This window comes from Pelobates fuscus, chromosome 10 (assembly GCF_036172605.1).
Source record: "Pelobates fuscus isolate aPelFus1 chromosome 10, aPelFus1.pri, whole genome shotgun sequence".
In the NCBI taxonomy this organism is placed as follows: domain Eukaryota; kingdom Metazoa; phylum Chordata; class Amphibia; order Anura; family Pelobatidae; genus Pelobates; species Pelobates fuscus.
In genome coordinates this window covers 143,652,911-143,674,482 of record NC_086326.1, presented here as the reverse complement: position 1 = coordinate 143,674,482, position 21,572 = coordinate 143,652,911, and the positions used below count along the sequence as shown (strand labels likewise).

Genomic DNA, 21,572 nt, shown 5'->3' with positions numbered 1-21,572 from the left:
GGGCATGGGACCATGTGCACGGTGGGGCAAAAAAAAAGACTTCCAGGAAATTCCTGAACCCCTGAACCGATCTGGGTGATTTGGGGATATGTTCTTCACCCAGATTGGGGCTATCAGGGGATGTGAGGATATGTTGTATTTTGGGGTTTGTAAAAATGTATGTTTTTTTCTGCTTAGAGTTAATTGAGTTAGTCAATTGTCTTAGTTAATTGTATCACAGGCAGAGGGGAGGGCTTGTGTGCTGGATGTGGGAGTGTCGGACATTGTTGTATTGTTCTGATTGGTTTGTGTGCCTGTGTTCCATCAGGCCCAGGGAGTGTGCCTCTGGCCTGAGGAATTGTATAAATTATGAGTACTGGCTTACAGTAAACAGACCTGCTTGACCCCTTCTTGAAGCCTTGGCTCATGTTTGGGGGATGGGATAACTACACTCTTGAGGATTGCTATATCACACTATACTCTCCTGTTCTGGAGTAGGAGAGGTCTACCCACTGGAAGCTGGATCCTGGTCTTGGGTCCAGGGTGGGTGGAGGACGGCGAGACCCTGGCGCAGCTGCATCGCTGGAAGTGGGGTCTGCAGTGCTTATGGTGTCTGGTGGAGTGCTTGGAGTCCTCAGCAAGCACTAGGAGCATTGATTGGCGGAGGTACTCGGTCGGAGTGCCAGCGGTCCTTCACAACAACTTTAGTGATTTGAAGCAGTCATGGTGGTAAAAGCATGTATATTCAGTGGATTTTCTTGAAATACTACATGAGTTATTGTTAATTATGCACTTGGGGCTAGTTGCACCCTCACCACATGTGACAGGCAACTCTGTGCACAATTTGTGTCTGTCATCAGTGAGCTGTGTGCTGGCTACAGACATGATCAATTTCTCTTTTACAGTCAATGTGTCTGCTAGGGGAAGGTTGCTTCCCCTCCCTCCCTCCCTGTATTGCACAGTTGGCTCTCTGAGCCTGTGAAATGGTAAAATCACAGGCTTCTCATGGACTACACAAGGCCCATGTGACATCAGACAGGGGCGTTTAAATCATTTCACCTTCAGTATAATAGCGGGTGCTGACCTGCTGCAGATGCAAATAGTTTAGTACTGGAGAGTGACTGGCGGCATTCAGGGCATAAATGTAAGCAGATCCATCTAAATCCCCTTAAAGCAAGGTGTGCAGGCAGTCATCTTATCTCCATATCCAAATGCCTTCTAATGCACAATGGAAATAAGAATGGATTTATAGCAATAACTCCCAACAAACCAGAGCACTTTCCTCATTAATGTACTCTCTCTTCAGTAATCATACCACTGTAAATATAAATTTTTGATCAAATACCCAAATTGAAACCAGCTAATAATGTCTACAAATATGGACACTACACTCACTAATGTTGTGCAGCTTCACATTCAACTACACCACTTCATCGGATGTTCAACTGTATTATGCGAATATATTTCATATTTAAAATAAAGTCTTTATTATGTTTAACACAATGTGGACTATGAGAAACCGTTTCAAACTCATAGAAATCATTATTCAAACCGACATAACAATGATTAATGTCCCATTGCTTGCTCCAAAAACATTTCAGTAACATATTACTGACAAAAATAAAACCCCTAGTGCAATGCTGCATATTATTAAAGTGATAAGGTGCAACTTTATGCTGTGTGAATCAGTTTATGTTTTGCAAGATGTGTGCTTCGGCTAAAACATTTCCCACATTCATTGCATTTATACGGTTTCTCTCCTCTGTGAAGCATTTTATGTGAGGAAAGATTTGAGCTGTGAGTAAAACATTTTCCACATTCAGTGCATTTAAATGGTTTTACACCTGTGTGAATCCTCTGATGCATCGTTAGAACATACTTGAGCCTAAAACATTTCCCACATTCTGCACACTCGAATGGTTTCTCACCGGTGTGAATACTCCGATGTGCAATTAGATTATGCTTGAGTATAAAACATTTCCCACATTCATCACATTTAAAAGTTTTTTCCCCGGTGTGAATCTTCTGATGTGTAATGAGATTATGCAACACGCTGAAACATTTCCCACATTCATCGCATTTAAATGGTTTCCCTCCCGTGTGAATCATTTTATGTGATGCAAGATGTGCAGCGCGCGTAAAACATTTCCCGCATTCAGAGCATTTAAATGGTTTCCCTCCTGTGTGGACCATTTTATGTGATGCAAGATGTGCAGCGCGAGTAAAACATTTCCCGCATTCAGAGCATTTAAATGGTTTTTCTCCTGTGTGAATAATTTTATGCGAAGCAAGATGTCCGGCCTGACTAAAACACTTTCCACATTCATTGCATTTAAATGGTTTCTCTCCAGTGTGCATCATGTTATGTGAAGCAAGATGTGCAGCTCGGGTAAAACACTTGCCACATTCATTGCATTTAAATGTCCCTTCTCCTGTGTGAATCACTTTATGTGAAGATAGATATAAAGCCCGTGTAAAACATTTCCCACAATCTGTGCATTTAAAGCGTTTTTCCCTTGTGTGAATCCTTTGATGTTTAATAAGATCATGTTTTAGCCTAAAACATTTCCCACATTCAGAACATGAAAACTGTTTATCTTGTCTGTGATGCATCTCATGTAAAACAGAGTCTGACTCTGCAGAGCAGTTGAACATTTCCACTGGGTTCTTGGGAGATTTTACAGATTTAGGATTAATACATTGCTCAGGCTTCCTCTTTTCAATTACGAATTTGTTCAAAGTTGGCTGTGTATTATCTGTGCATGTATAAGCGTCAGTGCCTGTAAGGTCTCCTTTATACGAGGTGGATTTCTGCTTAACATGAGTAGACAAATATTCTGCTTGTTTATATTCTGTGGGTGTTTCAATGTCTTCCTTATCTAACGGAGATTCTTGAGATAAATGTACTATAGACTTAGTCTGCCTTCTCTTTGATCTTCTGATTTTCTGATAATTTTCTGCCTTATTGGATTTCAGACTTGATTCATCTTTGGTTCCAAAGTCAGGTAAATAAAAAGCGGTGTGGAATTCATCAGATGTAGACTTATCTTCTGGAAGAAACATTAATAGTTGGAAAGTTATTTAAAGAACTAGCGCATTATATATCTAATTTCCTGTACATTTCTTCAGAAACATTTACTTGGTAATTTTGTGAAAAAGAGAATTATGATAATAAATCATATCTTACCAGATGGTCTGTACGGCTCTTGATTCCCAATAATCACATCCTTATATAGATCCTTGTGTCCTTCTAGATACTCCCACTCCTCCATGGAGAAATAGACAGCGACATCCTCACACCTTATAGGAACCTGACACACACAATGATACAGTCACTATCCAGACACATCCCTTGTTTTTACTGTATAATGTCCCATTCCCAGCAGCCTCACCTCTCCAGTCAGCAGCTGGATGATCTGATTGGTCAGTTCCAGGATCCGTTGATCATTGTTTTTCTCAAGTGAGTGAGGTGGAGGCACAGTGCTGGGGCTCGGAGCTCTATGGGATTTTCTGAATGCAGGCAGACTGCTGCTGTGATTAAAATACTCCCTTGGCTTCTTCACAAACATGTGAACCTAATATCAAGAGTCGCACCAACACAGGTAAACACATTTCTCCTCTGTAACAATCTTGCTTTATTTCTCCTGATTTACTTCCTACACCTTTGTTCATTAGAATCTGCCCTTAAAATTGTATTCTAAAATGAATCTTTACAAACCCTCCAAAAAAAAACCTTAAAGGAATACTCTAAGCACCATAGCCACTTATGCATGCTGCAGTAGTTATGATGCCAGGGGTCCCACACTTCTATACGGCGTACATCTGAGCTGCTATGGTAAAGCAGAAGTTCATTATTCCGCATAATCATACCAACTTATACCAAGTTTGGACATTATTCAATGGCAGACAATCTCAGCATTGGTATGGTTATGGCACTCAGTGTCTCTTTATAATATGTTCTACGTGAATCGAAATAAAGCCCCAGAATGCTTCACCTCTCCAGTCAGCAGGTAGATGATCTCCAGGGTGAGATCCAAGATCCTCTTAGCCACCTGATTGACGTCCTTGTTCATGATCACAGAGTTACCTAGAAGCTGTGAGAATGGACTCTGCTCCCTGTACAAGGGATCCACTGAGTGCAGTCCCTGTAATTAGAGATATGCATTCTAATTTAATTCTGCTCAGCACTAATGTACAATGCAAGTGGCAATGTATTTGTAAATGCTTCTGAATAAACAGAAATGTGTTATGTGTATCTCCATCTCTGCGCTACCCAGCAGAGAGGAGGCACTGTGCACCTTTGACATTTATAGAAAGGTCTCAGTACATATTCATACTGCTGACATAGACATCCCTCCGCCCCATTACAAAGAAAATCCGACAAAATCTCATATGTTTATAATCCCAGGACTTTATTTGACACAGTACAGAACACTTAACACCTATTTATACAAAATGAAATGCTAAGATAACGGGGTTTATTCACTATTTAACAATTCAGTGTTCAATAAATAAATCCCACAGTGCAAAGCACACTGTAAATGTATTGCATTATTGCATACATGAATTTGTTATTACTGTGTGCATTTACTTTATGTACAAGAGGCACGGTCTCCATTGGGAAAGAAGAGGGAGGTTATTCTCCATTTTGTGAAGAAATTAGATAGTTTGTACAATAAAACATTCCACCCAGACAGCCCTGAATTCCTAACCCCAAATCAAGTGACAATTACTGTGTAACTCTATTTGTATCAGTCTGTAATCTCAAATTTATTTTTGTAAAATCTGATACTTTTTAAAAAAAACACTTTCTTTAAAATATTATATACAATTATTTGTATATATAAAAAGATATATATATATGGTGATGTGTAGCCCCCCCGAATGTGTGTAGCCCCCCCTGAATGTGTGTAGCCCCCCCTGAATGTGTGTAGCCCCCCCCAATGTGTGTAGCCCCCCCCCAATGTGTGTAGCCCCCCTCAATGTGTGTGACCCCCCTCAATGTGTGTGACCCCCCTCAATGTGTGTGGCCCCCCTCAATGTAATGGCTGATCCCAAGGAGGATAAACCCCCATCACTGGTAGTGTTATTGCTGGAGACCCCCCTCCCCCCGCCATAATGGATCCGTCCAGGGTGACATGCAGTCTGATTACCTTTCCCTCGCGGTACACGGACTGTGCAATGTGTGTTAAACAGGGGACAATCACCACGCTCAGCACGCAGACTCCGCCCCACCACTTCCGGGTTAAGGATAGCTGTCACTTCCTGTTTGCGTTCCATTCATGGGTAAGCTCTGCGTTCCAACTGCTTCCGGGTTTGCTGTGTCATTAATTGCAATGTGTCAGTGGTGATGGTGCCGAGGCAGCCGGTGTGATAGAAAGCCAGTGTTAGCTGTATATAGCATGTATTAGGAGCCTGTGTGATCTCTCTGTAAGATTTATCTGTAATATAGTCACAGTGACTGACTGCCCACTCCTAGCACACACATCCAGCCATACACCTGGCAGAGCATGATGGGAATTGGAGTCCCCAGCAGCTGGAGTGCCAGTGGTTAGCCAGCCATCAGTGCTGTGTTGGGAATGTAATGGGAGGGTGGGAGAGTCATTTAATAGATTATAGTGAATCAATCTCTCAGAGTAAAGATACTAAACCAACCTGTTAGGCTCTGCTATATAATATATTGTAATATGCAATGTGGGATGATGCATAGCCTGTGCCCTGTTACTTTAAAGGAAAAATCCAGGCACCATAATAACTTCATCAAAATGTAGTTGTTATGGTGCGAGGAGCCATCTGGTGCTTCCCGACCTCTAGGCTTAACCCCTTAAGGACCGGACTTTTTTTGCGATGTTGTACATTTGCGACCAGGCATCTTTTTGACACTTTTGTGGTGTTTGTGTTTAGCTGTAATTTTCCGCTCCCTCATTTACTGTTCCCATACAAATTATATATTGTTTTTTTCAGGACAAAAGGGGCTTTCTTTACATACCATTATTTATATAATCTCATGTAATTTAATTTAAAAAAAATGAGAAAATATGATGAAAAATTGAAAAAAATACATGTTTTTTGACTTTTATGTAAAAAATATTTTACTCATCTACAAAAGCGAATGAAAAAAACTGCTAAATAGATTCCAAATTTTGTCCTGAGTTTAAAAATACCCAGTGTTTACATGCTTTTTGCATGTTATAGGGCTATAGGTACAAGTAGGATATTGCGGTTTCAAAACCTATATTTTTAAAATGTATCAATAGTGACATTGTAACACTATTATCTGTCATAAATCGCTGAAAAACACCCCACATGTACATATTTTTTTTTAAAGTAGACAACCCAGGGTATTCAATATGGGGTATGTCCAGACTTTTTTAGTAGCCACTTAGTCGCAAACACTGGCCAAAGTTAGCGTTCATATTTGTTTGTGTGTGAAAAAAGTAAAAAACTAAATTGAACGCTAATTTTGGCCAGTGTTTGTGACTAAGTGGTTACTAAAAAAGACTGGACATACCCCATTTGCAATACCTTGGGTTGTCTACTTTTGCAAATGGTATGCCATCATGGGGGTAATTCTCATTCCTGGGCTACCATACGCTCTCAAAGGCAACGTAACCAGCCTGGCCATTTTCAATGTAAAAATATGACCCATATATTTGACCCTGTAACTTTCAAAAACGCTATAAAACCTGTACATGGGGGGTACTGTTATACTCAGGAGACTTTGCTGAACACAAATATTAGTGTTTCAAAACTGGAAAATGTATCACAACAATTATATCATCAGTAAAAGTGCTGTTTGTGTGTGAAAAATAAAAAAAAAAGTAACTTTCACTGACAATATCATCGCTGTGATATGTTTTACTGTTTTGAATCACTAATATTTGTGTTCAGCGAAGTCTCCCGAGTAAAACAGTACCCCCCATGTACAGGTTTTAGGGTGTCGTAGAACGTTACAGGGTAAAATACAGTGATAGCAAATTAAATTCTCTGGACTTTCGGCCTGGGTTGGCAGGCAGGTCCCTTAAATTGCAATCAATAAAATAACTTAATTATGTAAAAATATTACATAAATACGCACGTAGAATTTAAATATATATGCATATTTATATATTTGAAGTCTACGTGTATATTTATATAATTATTTATGTAATTTTGTATATGGACATATGAATAGTTCGTATTCTTTTTATTTATTTATATATACATAGATATATATACAATTTCATTCTAAGTGTATTTTGATATAAATATATATATATTAATATCAAAATACAGTTAGAATAAAATTTCGTATAGATATATAATTTTTTTTTAAATTTTTATTATTATTTTTAATTTTTTTAGTTTAATTTAAATTACTTATTATTTGTAGTTTATAATAATATATATACAATATATATAGTTATTATATATATTATATATATACGCGTGTGTAATTTAATTATAAGTGTATTTTTATATTAATATATGTACATATTAATATAAAAATACACTTAGTATGACATTATATATATGATATTTAGACGTATATTATATATATATAATATAAGTCTATATATCATATATATATATATATATATACACACATATATAATTATTATTTTTATTTATTAACTTTAAACTTTATTTTTTTTATGATTTTACACTAAGCAGGGAGACTGCCTGTCAGCACAGACAGTCCCCCTGCAGGCAGAGACTAGGACACCTATTGTGACCATGTGGTCGCCCTGTTGGGCGATCACATGGCCACAGGGGTCCTAAACCGCCATGGGGAGACTGTCTGGGCTGCAGGCAGTCTCCCCACACCGGGAGCACCGCCGATCGCCGCCGGGGGAACGACGGCGATCGGGTAAGTACATTGGACCGTTAGGACGTTCAGGACCGTCCTCGGTCGGCAATGCAAAAATGCCGATGACGGTCCTGAACCGTCCTCGGTCCTTAAGGGGTTAAACTGCTCATGAATGTTTTATCAATTAAACTTTTAAAGGGACACTATAGTCACCTGAACAACTTTAGCTTAATGAAGCAGTTTTGGTGTATAGAACATGCCCCTGCAGCCTCACTGCTCAATCCTCTGCCATTTAGGAGTTAAATCCCTTTGTTTATGAATCCTAGTCACACCTCCCTGCATGTGACTTGCACAGCCTTCCATAAACACTTCCTGTAAAGAGAGCCCTATTTAGGCTTTCTTTATTGCAAGTTCTGTTTAATTAAGATTGTCTTATCCCCTGCTATGTTAATAGCTTGCTAGACCCTGAAAGAGCCTCCTGTATGTGATTAAAGTTCAATTTAGAGATTGAGATACAATTATTTAAGGTAAATCACATCTGAAAGTGAAACCAGTTTTTTTTCATGCAGGCTCTGTCAATCATAGCCAGGGGAGGTGTGGCTAGGGCTGCATAAACAGAAACAAAGTGATTTAACTCCTAAATGACAGTGAATTGAGCAGTGAAATTGCAGGGGAATGATCTATACACTAAAACTGCTTTATTTAGCTAAATAAATTTAGGTGACTATAGTGTTCCTTTAATAGCTCCCGACTGATTCCTCTTCTGCAACTGTCACTAGTCTAATACTATCCTTACCTTTTGTGTCATTTCACCCAACTCCCTCTAGCATGTAAGCTCATTGAGCAGGGCCCTCAACCCCTCTGTTACTGTGTGCCCAACTTGTCTGGTTACAACTACATGTCTGTTCGTCCACCCATTGTAAAGCGCTGCGGAATTTGATGGCGCTATATAAATAACATAATAATAATAATAATTGGGCAGGACACTCCACCCTGAGAATGGACAGAAGAGCTTGTGCAAAGCCATACAATTCTTTCCCATTTTGCATTTGAACTTCAAAAGTGCCGATACCAGTGTAACACTGTTTATATTGTCGTAAGTAAACCCTGTTATAAAATCACTCAGCGCGTGCCTTTATTAGTAAGCTAAATGATAGGCTGAAGTACCTTTTGTAAAACAATGCAATGCGTTGTCAGAGGTATAATAGTTTAATCACTCTAACATATGTATTATCTTTTTTTTTTTATAAATTTTGTTAAAATATTCAATATAAAGTATTTTTTATATTAAAATGTATAATTTAATTTGTAATTTTTATTATTCATATTATATCATATTTCATACAATAACACTGTGCCGAAGTGAAACTCTTAAGTCCCTTAGGCTGCAGGCTCTATTTTTGTAAGGTAGCATTTATGTATGTTGGAGAATTGCATCCACGTGTGAGGTTGTGTGCGCGTGGGCTGTTTGTGGTATTGCGCATGTATGTGGGCAGCCTGTTGTGTTATGTATGCATGTAGGCTGTCTGTGGGTGGGGGGAGGTTTGTCTGTGATATTAAATGGATACTATAGTGCCAGGAATACAAAGATGAATTCCTGGCCCTATCACTCCCTAGCGCCTCCTTTCCCCTATTATTTACTTAACTGATCCCAGCACCGAGGGTCGCAGCTCCACCTCCACTGACTTATCTCGACGAACAGGCGCTAATGGTCAGGCACGGCGAGTGGAAAGAGCACATTAGGCCTCGTCATATCCATGCTTGGAATCAATGCTTTCCTATGGGGAAATAGCTGACGCTGAACGTCCTTATGCAGAGGACATGAGGATGTGAGGAATGACATGAGGAATCCAGGAAGCGCCTCCAGTGGCTGTCTGGTAGACAATCACTGGAGGCAGACTTAGTGCTGCAATGTAAACATTACAGTTTCTCTAAGTGAAAAAGGGACACTGCACCCACACTACTTCAATAAGCTGAAATGCTCTGGGTGCCTATAGTGGTCCCTTAAGTGCTTTTATTTGGGATGTTTTGTAGTATTGTGATTGTGGTGTTATATGTAAGCGGTTTACAGTATTGTGTATGTTTATGTGGGCTGTCTGATGTGCTATGAATGTGTGTTTGCGGTCTGTAATGTTCAACATGTGCATATAGACTGCGTGTCATACTTCTATGTACGGTGTAGGCTGTCTAGAGTTTTGAGGGATTGTGTGTGATGTCTGCAGGAGTGTTGTGGGGGTCTATATCTCTTCAATAAATATAGCTTTAATTACAAAAAAACAGTTATTAGAAAGGTTTTTATGCCCTCCTCTCTTTTGCCAGGAAGTGCGGCATGAATCCTCATTGATGCCTGGTGGTCCGGTGGTGTAACTTGTAGCCAGCACTCTTTAATGGCTACAGATTACTTCTGCTTCTGTCTCCACTATGGTACGTTTCTGGTGGGACAGAGCATTGACATGGTAACCTGCAGCCACTCTCAGTATCCACAAGAATCACAAGGAGCTGGAAAGCTGAGAAGATCTCCAGAACTGGTCCAATTTGGGCCCAGCATCCTCACGTGCCATGGGTTGACCCCTGCTCTAGAGACTGTGTGTGCATCACAGAGCTCCACAGCAAAAACATACAGTAACTTGCAGTGTGTATCAGTGTCTAACAGAGCTCCACAGCAATAAAAACTCTGCAAGTACAAGTTTTTTACAGAGTTCACTATAAAAGTTGTAATATTAGGAAAAGCAGTAGTTTAACCCCTTAAGGACACATGACATGTGTGACATGTCATGATTCCCTTTTATTCCAGAAGTTTGGTCCTTAAGTGGTTAAACCAACATGTGTGTAAAAAAATCACTAAGTTCTTTTGTTTATTTTATTTTCCTTCATTCGGTAGTTGTAACTACCGAACAGAGACCACCCCCTTGGCTCGTTAACTTCAAAGCGTACCTCAATTAAGCCCTCTCCCTTATGCGAACAAAGGCAGCGGGACTTGGTCGTCGAGTGTCTGGAACTAAAATCGGACACTCAACTTCCCGAACACCGGTACCAAACGTAGGAGAGCGCTGTTCGGTACTTTTGTGCATACAAATGAGGGGAACAATCGCTGCTTGGAGCCAGGGGAACCGCTCGTGGGATTATTCGGTTTTTGTAACTTTACGAACTAGACCGGCAAAACCCACCAAACTTGTGGAATTGTTTTGGGCAGGAGCCTAGTGGTTAGCCGGTCACCTAAGACTTCCACGAAATTCGAAAGCCCCTGAACTGATTTGGGTGATTTTTGGATATGTTGGTAACCCAGATCAGGGCTATCAGGGGATATGACTTTTGTGGGGATAACTTATGTTTTAAGGGGTGTTCTGAAAGTTGGGTAAAATTGAACATTTTCTGCCTGGAGATAATTAAGTTATTACTTTATCAGACTTGATTATCTCCAGGTCGAGGGGAGGGAATTGTATGTTTGTACTGGAAGTGTTTAAGTATTTCTTTGCTTATGTTTGGCTGCATGATTTATGTTACTGTGGGAGGTCCCCTTGCACGGGGACTTGCAAAAAAGCCAGTGTGGCATCATTAAACTTCAGTTCTGTTGTACCATTCATCTAGACTTCGGCTGATGTTTGGGTATCGGTCTACTTTACTAAGGGAATCTACTTGGGAAGCTGTTATTCGTAAGGGAATCACTTATTCTATTTAGCAGAACGGAGAGTTATAATCACTGATACTCTGGCCATTCAGGAGGAAACTACCGAATGGGTATTTGATATACCAGGTTTCCTTACAATGTGTCTTTCAGATTGTTTCCACCAGGAGGTTAATCTTGTATAGAAAAGGTTTCCCACGCTATAGCTTAAGGTTAATTTTTCATTGTGAAGCCCAGATCCAGGGAGCAGTCATATAAGACACAGTAATATTTCTAACCAGTCAATTTCTCAACTAATTTTGCCATAAGCCTGATCTAACAAAATAATTATTTACATACAATACTGATAGATAAAAAGTGTAATATTTATGGTTAAAGTATAGCTAAGTTTAATTATTTGATTACCAGTGAATAATTACCACTGCCATGCTTCAATGTGTATAACTCTGTGCGGCTTGGTCGTCTAGTACAGCAAAAGACGATGGCTGGATACCCAGAGTTTCCAAAAATATTGGTTCGGTCACAGTGAGGCTGACGGTGGGTTGCCTCCAGAGAATGCAACTGTGTGAATGCACCAGAGCTTCACAGTAATTAAACTTACAGTAACATTTGGTGTGTACTAGTGTCTAACTAAGTTCCACAGCAATAAAACACAACATGCGATGTGTGTAAGCGTACCACGGCAGCACAATTCACACTAATGTGTTGTGTGTATGAGTTTATTAGTTATATTTGATCGCCAAGGAGCGTTGGGATACTCTAATTTTGTCCACACAATAGCATCCCTGGAAGTTTAGCATTTCGTTGCTCAGTTTTCTTTTAACGCTCCTTTAAGAGACAGAGCTGGAATAAGACAGCACCCAAAGCCCCCAAGCACAATGTGAAGGAGCAAGAGGAGAGAACAGAGCAGTGGAATTCTCAGTTCTCTCACTTAAAAAAGCACCCGGAAAATTATGGGAATAATCTCCCCAGCATCTCTGGGTGCAGTTCTGCCAGGCAGTATGTGTAAAGAGCATGACCAACAGGCAAAGAAAGCAGTTGGGAGTGTGGGAGCTATGTTTGCAGCTTAGCAGTTATTCAGTTAGTCATTGTCTTAGTGAACTGCTTTTTGATATCAATGGAGCTGAATACAAAGCATGATAATGAAGATACAGCACACAGGAATTCTCCAGGATGTGAACTAGTGGCGTTCACATATATACATTTAAAGGGAGCGTATGGGACCTACAGACATGAGATAATTGTGGCACTGACCAATGAGAGTGTGATGGCACCGGCCCAATCCGGTGTTGTCTCAACTGTCCTACATAATTTTGGTGCCAATTTTGGTCATGCATGATGGTGTAATCTGAGTGTAAACTAACACAGAATCCGTGGCATCAAATCTGTTATTGACACCCAGACACACTCTGAGGACACAGGAACAACACAAGCAGCGCCTATTTCAGAATACCTATTTAAGCCCCATTCAGATATGAAGCCAGTGCCGTGGTCTGGTCTATAGAGTGTTCATGTTCATAGGGATCTTTTGGGATTTTGACCTGGCTCTGTCTCAACTACCCTGCTCTCTTGTATCCAGGCTCTGGCTAATCATTACCATGCACCTTTCCTGTCATGGTACTTGGCTTGTACCTTGACTTTTCGATTGGGATTTATTATTGCGTTAAACACTGAATGCTAACGACCAGGACTACGTCTTCTATCCTGTATATCATTACACTATGCTAGGTGTTGGTTCAAGTACTGCTACATGACAGAAAGCCTAAGGAATGAGATCCAAAGTAAATGGGAATTGTCAGTCAGCTGATATAATTAATGATGTGGCTGCTATTAGCTTAAGCACAAGCTCCGGTGGAACCGCTGTCCCTTACTGAATAATATGCTGTCCAGGGGTGTATGGGATAGGTTCAGCTCCCTTTTAAAATCAATGGATCAATTGCATTTACTTCAGAAGTTGGAAAACCTGGAGGTTTGAAACATTAGCAGGAACTTCATAGTCGAGTATTTATTTATTAAGTGATTACTATAAGAAAACCCACATTCTCACCAACAAAAGGGTTTTTCTCATCTTTCTCTACTTTGATGTTTAGCAAGACGTGAGTGACTTGTGAAGAACTTCCCCCTTTAAAACAAATATACAAGGTTATTCGCTAAATTCAAGGTGATTTCCAAGTGAATTTCAAATTTAAGGTCAAAACAGTCAAATTAGAAACATGCGCTAAAGTTGCTATGCTTTCTATTCAGCTACTCTGGCCTTAAAGGGACACTATAGTCACCAAAACAACTTTAGCTTAATGAAGCAGTTTTGGTGTATAGATCATGCCCCAGCAGTATCACTGCTCAATTCTCTGCCATTTAGGAGTTGAATCCCTTTGTTTATGAACCGTAGTCTTACTACCTCCTTGCATGTGACTTGCACAGCCTTCCTAAACACTTCCTGTAAAGAGTCATCTAATGTTTATCCTTTCTTTATTGCTAATTCTGTTTAATTTAGATGTTCTGATCCCCTGCTATGTTAATAGCTTGCTAGACCCCGCAAGAGCCTCCTGAATGTGATTAAAGGTACATAGTTACATAGCTGAAAAGAGATTTGCGTCCATCAAGTTCAGCCTTCCTCACATATGTTTTTGCTGTTGATCCAAAAGAAGGCAAAAAAAAAAAAACAGTCTGAAGCGCTTCCAATTTTGCAACAAACTATAAAAAAATTCCTTCTTGACCCCAACATAGCAGTCAGATGTCTCCTTGGATCAAGCAGCTATTGCAATTTACAGAGCAAGAGATAAAATTGTTTAAAGTGAATTACATTTGTTTGGAAGTGAAACCAGTTTTTTTTCATGCAGGCTCAGTCAATCATAGCCAAGGTAGATGTGGCTAGGGCTGCATAAACAGAAACAAAGTGATTTAACTCCTAAATGACAGTGAATTGAGCAGTGAAACCTGAGAGACATGATCTATACACTAAAACGGCTTCATTAAGTTAAAATTGTTTAGGTGACTATAGTGTTCCTTTAAATTTGAAATACACATTGAATTCACACTTTAGTAAATCATCCTGATTATATTTTCTCGCTCGTGTGACCCATTTATGTGAAGCACAATGAGCGGTCTGGATAAAACACTTCCTACATTCAGAGCAGTTAAATGTCTTTTTCTTTCTGGTGAACCCTTTGATGCTTAATAAGGTCATACTTTAGCCTACAGCATTTCCCACATTCAGAGCATTTAAATGGTTTTTCTCCAGTGTGAACCGATGTATGCAAAGCAAGATTTCCTTTTTGGCTAAAACATTTCCCACATTCAGTGCACTTATATGGTTTTTCTTTTCGGTGAATTCTCTGATGCTTAGTAAGTTCGTCCTTTCTCCTAAAACATTTCCAGCATTCAGCACATACAAATGGTCTTTCTCCTGTGTGAATCCTCCGATGCACCGTGAGACTGTGCTTCAGCCTAAAACATTTCCCACATTCAGGGCATTCAAACGGTCTCTCTTCTGAGTGAATCCTCTGATGTACAGTAAGACTGTGTTTCACCCTGAAACATTTCCCGCATTCCAGGCATTTATATGGTTTTATCCCTATGTGTATAGTCTTATGCTTAGTAAGACTACGTTTTACACTAAAAAATTTCCCACATTCAGAACATGAAAAAGGTTTCTCTTTGGTATTTTGCACATGTTTAGCGCTGCCAGATGTGTAAAATAAGACATTTTCCATTTCTGATGTAGCGATCTCCTTTTTTGATAGAGTTGAAGGACCTAGAACATGCTCCAAAAACCCTTTTGTAGGCTCAGACCAATCATACATTGCCTCTTGGGTTTTAGGATATATATCAGAGTTAGGATCAATATTTTTATCAGGTTCTTTACATTCACTTAAGAATGTCTTGTTTTTTTCAGGTGACTTTAGACTATGTTCATCATAACCAAACTCGTCCTCCGTCTTTGTAGGTTCTGAAAGAATATAATTATGATCGTCTGTGACAATCACTTCACACACAGCTGATTCCTCCTTAATATGAGTAGATAGGTATTCTGTTTCCAAATGTTCTGTTGTTGCATAAATGTCATCGTCTCTAAGATTTCCTTCGTGTGATGAGTTATAATTTGATGTATAGTTTTGTTTGTCTGCTTTGGGTGTATAAACATCGGTGCTGGTTCTGGCTTCACATGATGCCGATTCTTCCTTAATATTTTTAGGTGGATATTCTGTAGGTGTGTAACTGTCAGAGTCTGTGAAATTTCCTTCTTTACAGGAGGCTGATATATATCCTGTGTAACATCCCGTAAGTGTATCAATTTCCAAATCTTGGCAATTTTCTTCAATATTTAACGGGGATTCCTGAGAGACACATTCTATGGATTCAGTCTGGTTTTTCATTGTTTTGATGATATTACTATATTTGTCAATTTTATGTCCAGATTCATTGGTTGCAAAGTCAGACAAACAACCAGAAACGTGTAATCCATCCGATGCAGATTTATATTCTGGGGGAGAAAAAAAATTACATTCATAGCTGACAAATTACCTCAAGCTAAAGTACATTAATCATTTCCTGTGCATATTATATTGAAAAATATATGAGTAATAAACCTTAACTTACCCAGTGAGCTGAGGGTCTGGTGACTTTCCATCATTACGTCCTTGTAGAGATCCTTGTGTCCTTCTAGATACGCCCACTCCTCCACGGAGAAATAGACAGTGACATCCTCACACCTTATAGGAACCTGACATATAATGATACAGTCACTATCCAGACACAGCCCTTGGGTTTACTGTATAATGCCCCATTCCCAGCAGCCTCACCTCTCCAGTCAGCAGCTGGGTGATCTGATTGGTCAGTTCCAGGATCTTCTGGTTATTGTTTCCCTCATTCAGTGAATGAGGTGGAGGCACCGTGCTGGAGGGGCCCTGGATCCGGTCCGATTTTTCAGATGCAGGGAGACTGCTGCTGTGATTGAGATGCTCTCCAGGCTTCTTGGCAAACATGTGAACCTAATATGGAGAGTGACACCAACACAGACAAATATACGTATCTTATGCAGCACAATCCCACTCATTAGCTTTGTCAGGATCTTTCGTTCTTACAACCTGGAATCTACTAATTTCAAAATAAGATTTGTTGCACCTTGGGGCATTTATTTACCTACTTGACAGATGTCAGTAGAATCTGCCCTTAAAATATTACATTAAATAACTTCTCAAACTTTAGTTAAAAAACACAACAAAACTCCAAACTATGTTTATGCTCTAGAAATGTCAATTCACTGGAATTCCCAGAATCTCTCACCTCTCCGGTCAACAGGAAGATGATCTCCAGTGTGAGATCCAAGATCCTCTCATTCATCTGATTCCTGTCCTTGTTCATTATTACAGGGTTACTCCGATGGCCGGAGAATAGGCTTTGCTCCGTGTACAAGGGATTGATTAATTGCCGTCTCTGTGATTAGAGATTGAGGCTTTACTTCAATTCAAAATGAATGTAACATACAATAAGTATGTAAATGTCTCTGAATAAAGAACAAACAACACATCTCAATCTCCAGTTTGAAGGTACACGTGTAACTCTGACATTGATAAAAGGTCTATGTTTATTTTCATGCTATTCCTGAGCCATGGTACACAGCGATCTACCATACACCAGACTGCACTTGATGCAATCACTGTCTTTTACACTTTTTATCTCAATGTAACACTGTCTGTATAAATAACCTGCTCCCTGGACCAAGAATCTGCTATTAACCAGAGAAGACCCATATGTTAGCACATTATATAGACAATTATAAATATATGCTATTAGCAAAAATAGAAAGATAGTTTAGTTTTTTTTGTATTCTGCTGTCCCTTTATTAAAGAGAAGTGGTTATAGTGCCTGGAGTCTCCTGGTGCTCTCATTCTGCTAGTAACTATCCCCTCTGTGCTGCTTCGACTATTGAGGAATCGTTAGCCTGAGCAGCAATGAGTGTCTGTGATTGGCTGAGAGGGTCAGCTGTCTGCTGCACTTGAATCTGGGTATACACCTCACTTTGTTTCTTCTTTAAGCCCTTAAGGACACATGACATGTCTGACATGTCATGATTCCCTTTTATTCCAGAAGTTTGGTCCTTAAGGGGTTAAAGGATCTGCTCTGCGGCCCATCCTCGAGACTGTATAGAAAGAAAAAGTTTAAATACAGTGCAGGGTGCCACCAGTGGCGTACACATGACCTATGGGGCCCCGGTGCGAAAATTGATCCGTGGGCCCCCCCCGCACGCTTACTCTGTGCGGGCCGGGGCCGCAACACATGGCAGCGGGCACCTGGTCGCAGGGTTTGCAGGGCTGCGACCGCGGTATGTACACCAGTTCATGCAGATGCACACACACTTAAAGGACCACTACAGAAACCCAGATCACATCAGCTCAATGAAGTGGTCTGGGTGTCAGGTCCCTCTAGTTTTAACCCTGCAGCTGAAAGCATTTCACTGAGGGTTAATCCAGCCTCTAGTGGCTGTCTCACTGACAGCCGCTAGAGGAGCTTCCGCGATTCTCAGACACTGAACGTCCATAGAAAAGCATTGAGTAATGCTTTCCTATGGGCGGTTTGAATGCGCGCATGGCTCTTGCTGTGCATGCGCATTCGGAGCTGAGAGGCGGAGGGATCCCCAGCGCCAAGGGAGTCCGGCGCTGGAGAAAGGCAAGTGCTGAAGACACACACATACACACTCTCACGAACAGACGCATACACACTAGCTAACACACGCATTTACTGACAGAGACACACTCAGCGACAGACATACATACACACTCACTTACAAAACACACACTCACTAACAGACATCAAACAGACTCACTAATACCGTACAAACACACTCGGTAACAGACACACACAGTAACACACTCACTGACACTCACTAGCAGACACACTCAACAGACACACTCACTGACACTCACACTAACACTCACAGTAACACTAACACACACGCTAACACTCACAGTAACACACAAGCTAACACTCACAGTAACACACACGCTAACACTCACAGTAACACACACACTAACACTAACACACACTAACACTCACAGTAAGACTAACACACACACTAACACTCACAGTAAAACACACACTAACACACACAGTAACACTAACACTCACAGTAAAACACACACTAACACTCACAGTAACACTAACACACGCTAACACTCACAGTAACACACACTAACACACACACTAACACTCACAGTAAAACACACACTAACACACAGTAACACTAACACACACACTAACACTCCCACTAACACTCACAGTAAAACACACAGTAACACTAACACACACACTCACAGTAACACTAACACACACACTAACACTCACAGTAAAACACACACTAACACACACAGTAACACTAACACACACAGTAACACTAACACTCACAGTAACACTAACACTCACAGTAACACTAACACACACACTAACATTTTTTTTTTAATTTAACCCCCCCCAGCCTCCTTACCTTTTGGAGTGCTGAGGGGATTCCCTGGGGTCCAATGGTGCTGCTGGGCTCCTGGGGGGCCGGTCACCCGGCTGGCCGGTCCTGCGGGCGCGCGAGGGAGCACTCTCCCCTGAGTGCTTCCTCTTCAGCTCCCTCGCGCGCCGCGTACTGATACCGGCGCCGGAAGATGACGTCATCTTCCAGCATCATTGCGGTGCGCGAGGGAGCTGAAGAGGAAGCACTCAGGGGAGAGTGCTCCCTCGCGGCCCGCAGGACCGGCCAGCCGGGTGACAGCAGGGCCAGCCTCGGGGGGCCCTGAGATGGCCGGGTCCTGGGCCCCCAAGAAGAAGAGGCTGGCCAAGTGACATCCATACCGGGTCGCAGGGGCGGCCGGGCCCGGTTGCAGCCGCGACCCCTGCGACCCTGGTATGTACGCCACTGGGTGCCACAATCACAAGCGTGAGACAAAATAGTTCTCTCTACAATTAAGATACTGCTAACCACGGGGAGCCCAGGTGGTTCTGTTACTGTTGTCATACCTGCTTACATCTTCTGCAATCTCAATCAATCTGAAGCTTTTGATAGAGAAACATAGGATTGCAGATACTTATGGACAGGCAGACACCACAGCCCTCAAATCAAATGCTGCTATTAGTAGATAAATGCTACTAGACTTTCTGTGGCTGTCCAATCACAGACTTCCCAATACAGCTCAATGAGAAGTCTTTGCCAGGCAGGTGCTCTGGGTAATTGCTGCCTCTTGAGATTAGCTCCACTGAGCTAAGCAACCAGGAAGCAGCAGGACCCGTTGTCTAAATTGACAGCCAGGTAGATGTAACCAGGTTAATTTATAAAAGTGACAATTTCTATTGAAATCTGCACTTTTTTTTTAAATGAGAACATACTAGACACACAAAGCATTTCAGCAAGCGAAAGTGCTTTAGGGGTTCAGTTTCCCTTTAATGCAAACATTGCAGATTCTACTAAATGGCAATGTTTTACATTAAAGGGTAGGATGGGGAGGGACTTGGCCACTATGCCGGCAAACACAGATAGTTTCAGATCCTCAATCAAACCTATAGAATAAGCACCATTACTGATTTAAGTTCTCCTGCTGATGCCTAACAGAGACCGGGAGTCACCAGGCATCTTATTGGTGTGCTTCTGTTGTAGAGCTCTGAACTTTCCAAATTCTGGCCTAGCGTGGACCTGAATGGGAGTGGCAGAAAACCTCCTTGATCGGCTTCCACTAGCTTGATTGTGAGCGGGCCCCGCACCTTTGGACCGCTGCAGGTTATCCCTGTCTCCAGCAATACAATACCAGACACTCACCTATTCAAATTCTGGGCTTATCCTCAGCTTGCAGATGGCAGCGGATCACACACCACCGATGTCAGTGATTCACTGTAGACATGGGAGGATACCTTCCTTAAAGTATTCGATAATATAAGCACACAATTCTGGCTTTGTATCTACACATGGACCTTACAGGCAATTAGAGCCTAGCGGCACCACAGTCTGTTCCCCACAATATGGACCGGGAACCCAGAAGGTTCCGCACCCTGGACATTGTTCATATATGGGAGGCTACTTGCTAGGAACTCAGACCTGGTCACCAAGAGAACAAGGGTCAGTGGACACTAAGTCAAGGTTCTCTTAGAGATCTGGAGCTAAGGGAGTAGGCTTCAGGGGCGATACAGGGCACACTGTGCCGGACTACACTCACGGTCTTGCAAAGAGGCTTATCACAGCAGGGGATAGGCTAAACCTGACTGCCAAGATGACAAAGCCGAATACACACCTAATACGGGACATTTTGTGTTTGATTATATTTGCATAACTGCAGTTTAATATTATAGAACCAACTGCTGCAGCTTCTCAAAGCAACAACAGCAGCAGGAAAGTGAAACTGAGCTGCCGCTGGTCAGTGAAATTTGATGACAGTTGTCCAATTTTAAACTTTGTGGTTCATGATAATGGAACCAAACAAGTACGTATGAAATCTGCACTGAATTTCAAAGGCGAAACCATGTAACTATTACCATGTAACTTTAATTGTACTAGTCATTAATCTCTATTTTAGAACAAGTAAATTATTTTATACGTTAGATGACTCAATGTGTGCCTTCCCTCCGTATTATGTATGTGACTGGCTGCAATCTCTTTCTAAACATTGAAATGTGTTATGAGAGCTGTCACCTCAAGCTTACCTTTTTTATGTACTGTTTCATCTCCAATTCTTCTTTCAGAATCTGTTCTTGTCTGATTTATTTCTCTTTAAAACATAAGACAAAGAAGGAACTACTTTGTCTTCCGTATTTTTCTTCACTTGGCAAACTTTACAACGAGTGGGGCTTAAGGCAAGCTTCATTATTATTATTTATATAGCGCCATCAGATTCCGGATCGCTGTACAATCCCTTGTTAGCTTGACTAAGGAAGTGAAACTTGCCTTAAAAGAACACTATAGTGTCATGAATACAAATGTGTATTCCTGAGACTATAGGTTAAAAATAGTCATTTAGGTACTGGCCCCCTTACCCGTTAAAAAGCTGGTTTACACACCTTTTTTCCAGCACTGCATGGGTCTCCTCGCAGTCAGACATGGTAATGTCTCCGCATTCTTGGTGGAGGTCATTAAATTTTAACACCAGAAAACATTAGGAGCCTTTTGTGCATGGCCGTCAAAACGCTGCCCTGCCCAATCAGTATCTCCTC

General features: G+C 41.0%; 1 protein-coding gene across 1 annotated transcript; it reads right to left on the bottom strand.

The window, feature by feature from the left end:
* Positions 1-1,468: 1,468 nt before the first annotated feature.
* LOC134574840 (zinc finger protein 184-like) lies at positions 1,469-20,342 on the bottom strand. Its single transcript, XM_063433898.1, has 11 exons — positions 20,188-20,342; positions 16,680-16,829; positions 16,196-16,384; positions 15,993-16,116; positions 14,533-15,876; positions 13,433-13,515; positions 5,133-5,216; positions 3,975-4,124; positions 3,372-3,554; positions 3,167-3,290; positions 1,469-3,029 (listed from the first exon to the last, which is right to left on the bottom strand). The coding sequence occupies exons 2-11, from the start codon at positions 16,755-16,757 to the stop codon at positions 1,651-1,653; spliced, it is 3,738 nt and encodes a 1,245-aa protein (XP_063289968.1). The 5' UTR covers positions 16,758-16,829; positions 20,188-20,342; the 3' UTR covers positions 1,469-1,650.
* Between the last annotated feature and the right edge of the window lie 1,230 nt (positions 20,343-21,572).

Coding starts and splice junctions, on each gene's coding strand:
- LOC134574840 (XM_063433898.1), bottom strand. CDS start 16,757: ATGAACAAGGACAGGAATCAGATGAATGAGAGGATCTTGGATCTCACA. Junction 15,877..15,992: donor CCAGACCCTCAGCTCACTGG/GTAAGTTAAGGT, acceptor TTTCTCCCCCAG/AATATAAATCTGCATCGGAT. Junction 5,217..13,432: donor ACCCTTTTGTTGGTGAGAAT/GTGGGTTTTCTT, acceptor TTAACCCGGAAG/TGGTGGGGCGGAGTCTGCGT.